Source organism: Cervus canadensis, chromosome 32, assembly GCF_019320065.1.
Source record: "Cervus canadensis isolate Bull #8, Minnesota chromosome 32, ASM1932006v1, whole genome shotgun sequence".
NCBI classification, from domain to species: domain Eukaryota; kingdom Metazoa; phylum Chordata; class Mammalia; order Artiodactyla; family Cervidae; genus Cervus; species Cervus canadensis.
The window spans coordinates 32,039,518-32,043,425 of record NC_057417.1 but is presented as its reverse complement, the minus strand read 5'-3'; the positions used below and the strand labels follow the sequence as shown (position 1 = coordinate 32,043,425).

The 3,908-nt window shown below is 55.9% G+C and overlaps 1 protein-coding gene across 1 annotated transcript; it reads right to left on the bottom strand.

Moving 5' to 3' along the window:
• Positions 1-952: 952 nt before the first annotated feature.
• LOC122432899 (olfactory receptor 10AC1-like) lies at positions 953-1,930 on the bottom strand. Its single transcript, XM_043455198.1, has one exon. The coding sequence runs from the start codon at positions 1,928-1,930 to the stop codon at positions 953-955; it is 978 nt and encodes a 325-aa protein (XP_043311133.1).
• Positions 1,931-3,908: the final 1,978 nt, after the last annotated feature.

Below are 3,908 nucleotides of genomic sequence, written 5' to 3'. Positions count from 1 at the left end.
GAATGTTGCCAGCATCCAGGCAATCTCCCTGTGCCCTCAGCCAACCCAAACCCCTCCCCCAGTTAACCACCACGACAACATCAAAAGCCACACATGAGCTTGTCATTGGCCTTTACTTAAATGGGAGCATGCAGTATGTGTTCTTTGCGTCTTGCTTCTTACACTATTATATCTGTGGTGTTCTCATTTTTTGCCAATAGCAGTACTTCATTCTTTTTTGTTGTTTGTAGTATTCCATTGCATGAACAAGCCACAAGCTGGGTTTTTTGAAACATTTTTTTGACGTAGACCATTGTTTAAATTCCTTATTAAGTTCTTTTATGGTATTGCTTCAGTTTAATGTTCTGGTTTTTTGGCTGCAAGGCACGTGGGATCTTAGCTCCCCAACCAGGGATCAAACCTGCACCCCCTGCACTGGAAGGCAAAGTCTTAACCATTGAACTGCCAGGGTAGTCCTGCCACAAGCTGGCTGTATTCATTCTGTGTTCGTGAACATCTGGATCATTTCCAGTTTTTGTCTATTATAAACAGTGCTGCCATAGACTTCTCCTACGTGAATACTCACTCCTTTTCAAAAGATACTGTGTGGCTACGACTCAGAGCAGGTGTTCTCAACCAGGGGTGGCTTTGTCCCTAAGGCATGTTTGCCAACGTGTGAGGACATTTTTGACCATCACAACTTGGGTAGGGGAGTGCTGTGTGCCACGTGGGTAGAGACAAAGGATGCGGTTGAGGGCCCTACAATGCACAGGTCGGTACCCCCCTCAGAGAGATCTATCCACTCAAAATGTCCACAGAAGCAGAAGAACTAGGCTGGAGCCTGATTTTGGGGTCCTTGTCTGCTGCCTCCAGGTTGTGTCCAGTAGGCCTTGGGGAATCATAGATGGCTCTGGAATGTGAGGTTTCCGCCCAGGAGAGGGGACTTCAGAACAGACCCCACCTGGCATCAGCGTTAGGTGACATCAGCCTGGTGGGTGGCGCCTGGCGTCCTGGGGCCCACGGCCCGCCACAGCGCGCCCTGCACGTCGCGGTTCCGCAGCGTGTAGATGGCCGGGTAGAGCAGCGGGGTGAGGTTGATGTAGATGAGCGAGACTAGCTTGTCCTCCTCCAGGGAGCGGCTGCGCAGGGGCCGGGCGTACATGGCCATGGCGCAGCCGTAGTGCAGCACGGCCACCGTCAGGTGGGACGCCACGGTGCTGAAGGCCTTGCGGCGGCCCGCGGCCCCACCCACGCCGAGGATGACCGCCAGCACCCGGGTGTAGGAGAGCAGGATGAGGGCCAGCGGCAGCACCAGCAGCAGCAGGCAGGCCGCCAGCAGGACGCACTCCTGAAGGTCCCGGTCGCCGCAGGCCAGCACCAAGACTGCCGGGAGGTCACAGAAGACGTGGTTGACCAGGCCCCCGTGGCAGAATGGCAGCTGGAAGATGGCCGTGGTGAGGCCCAAGGCCAGGAGAGAGCCCCCCAGGCCGCAGCAGGCCAGGAGGCACCAGCAGAGCCCCGCGGTCATGAGCTGGGGGTAGTAGAGGGGGTGGCAGATGGCCAGGTAGCGGTCCAGGGCCATGGCCGCCAGCAGCAGGCACTCGGAGCCCCCCAGCGCCACAAAGAGGCCCATCTGGGCGGCGCAGGTGGAGGGGCCCACCGCCTGGCCCCCGGGTGGCAGGAGGAAGCCGGCCAGCATGGGCGGGGTCAGCACCAGTGTATAGGCCACCTCCACGGCAGACAGGGCCCCCAGGAAGAAGTACATGGGGGTGTGCAGGGCGGCATCCACCACGGCCAGGCCCACGATCAGCAGATTCCCCGTCAGCGTGGCCAGATAGAGCGGCAGGAGGAGGGCAAAGAGCAGCGCCCGGAGCTCCGGGGGCCACCCTGAGAAGCCCAGGATCACAAACTCCCATGGGACGCTCCCGTTGGACTCGGGCCAGTGACTCATCGTTGGGACCTGGGCAAGGAGCAGCGGGGCCTTCTCTTCTCCTTGGCTCGTCCTACGCCTGCCTTCTCTGGCCCACGCATTGCTTCCCTTCCTGCAACCACCCTAGGGATACAGCGCTTTCTCCCCAACCCAGTGTTTTCCACCTCGTTTCCAGCAGCCTCAACATCCTCCAGAAATTCAAGACTTTCGGAGCCATGGTCCACCCTCCCTTCTGGCCTCCTGCACCCCATTGCTTTTCCAGGCATCCAGGGGTCTTCTTCATACCTGCCCACTGCCCTCTGGTTCTATCCTGCCTTCTAAACCCCACACCACCTGTACCCTGGGGCCAGCCTCCCAGGTTCCAGCCTATGGTGATGACAACCCATATGGCGCGGCTGAACCCTGGACTGGAAGACTGAACAGGCCCCCGTTTCCACCAGCTGACCCTGAGCAGCATTAGTGTCTCCGGTTTGCAGAGGCCCAACCTTCCTCCCTTACACGAGGTCAGACCTCCTAGATCCCTGTTGGTAAGACTCATGTGTTCCTCTCTGACCTGCCGCAACCTCTGTGTTCTGTTGTATTTATTTTCCATTCCTTTCTCTTGACAGGACTTGGGACAAACCCCTGGCAGACCCGGGCCTGTTGTTTCCCTCTGACGAAGTTACAGGGAAAAAACCGGGCCAGGAAGATGACCCGCCCTCTATGCGTTGTGATGAGCCTTCCTGAGCGACAGCATCCTGTTCTCTGACTTAAGTGAGCCCCGGATCTCTTTCACGACCCACTCCCGTCTCTTAGCGGCAGGCCGTAGGCATTCCAGCAGCACTGCCAACCCAACCAGTCCTGAACTCACTGCATTGCTTCAGACCCAAACTCCCCCTCCTTCTGTGGTTGGAGCTGGTCCAGCACTGAAATTGGAAACCAGGAAAGCATGGCCGGTGAATTCCCTCTCCTGCACCTTCAAGTACAACAGGGCATTGCGCCCCGCGGTCACTACTGACAGCCTCCAGAGGCTCTTTTCTCCCCAGACTCCTGTTTTCTTTTCCCTGAATGATCCCAACAGATCCTGCCCGGCCCACCTGCTCCTGGCTGCATCCTTCTAACCACTTTTTTGTACCACCAATGGGAACGACCCTTCGAAAGGATGGATACCAACTATCCCTTCTTACCTTCAGGTTTAAGTCTACAAAGTCCTCAGCACAGCGTGCCATCCAGCTTCATGTCTTGCTCATTCAGGATGCCCTGGAGTCCCAGCATCATCTTCCTAAAAAAGATGGGAGGTTCCATTCTTCCTTCAAGGAGGAACTCACAAGTCATGTCCCATGTGGGTGAAGACTCCTGGCCCCCAGGCAGGCTTGGTGGCATCCTCTCATTCCACGGTTGTTATGGCAACACCACTCAATTCAGCCTCCTGGAACCAAAGATTCGAGTTGTGCTTGTTGCTGGGCCGAACGATTGTAAGTGAAGGAGTTAGTTACTCAGGCCTCATTTCTCCCACACGTATGCCTCCGTGTCCCTATCACATCCCTAACCTGGGTATCTGGCCCTGGAACCAAAGAGAGAGTCAGAGGCTCCACCCTTTTTCACAATAGCCACTTGCCCCAACTTCTGTGGGCTCCTCTCCCCAAATGCTCCTGGCCATTTGAAATCCACGTTGTGGTTAATCTCAGGTGGGGTCCATGCAGTCAATCGTCTTCAAGGTCAATGTTGTTTACTGTTGTTCAGTTGCTAAGTTGTGTCCGACTCTTTGTGACCCTGTGGACTGCAGCACGCCAGGATTCCCTGGCCTACACTGTCTCCTGGAGTTTGTTCAGTTTCATATCCATTGATGAGTTTGGTCCACTGATGAGTTGGTGATGCTATCTGACCATCTTATCCTCTGCCACCCTCTTCTCCTTTTGCCTTCAATCTTTCCCAGCATCAGGGTCTTTCCCAATGAGTCGTCTCTTCATCAGAGCAATGTCCCCCACCCCCCCAAAAAACCCTACTAAAATCACTGTTC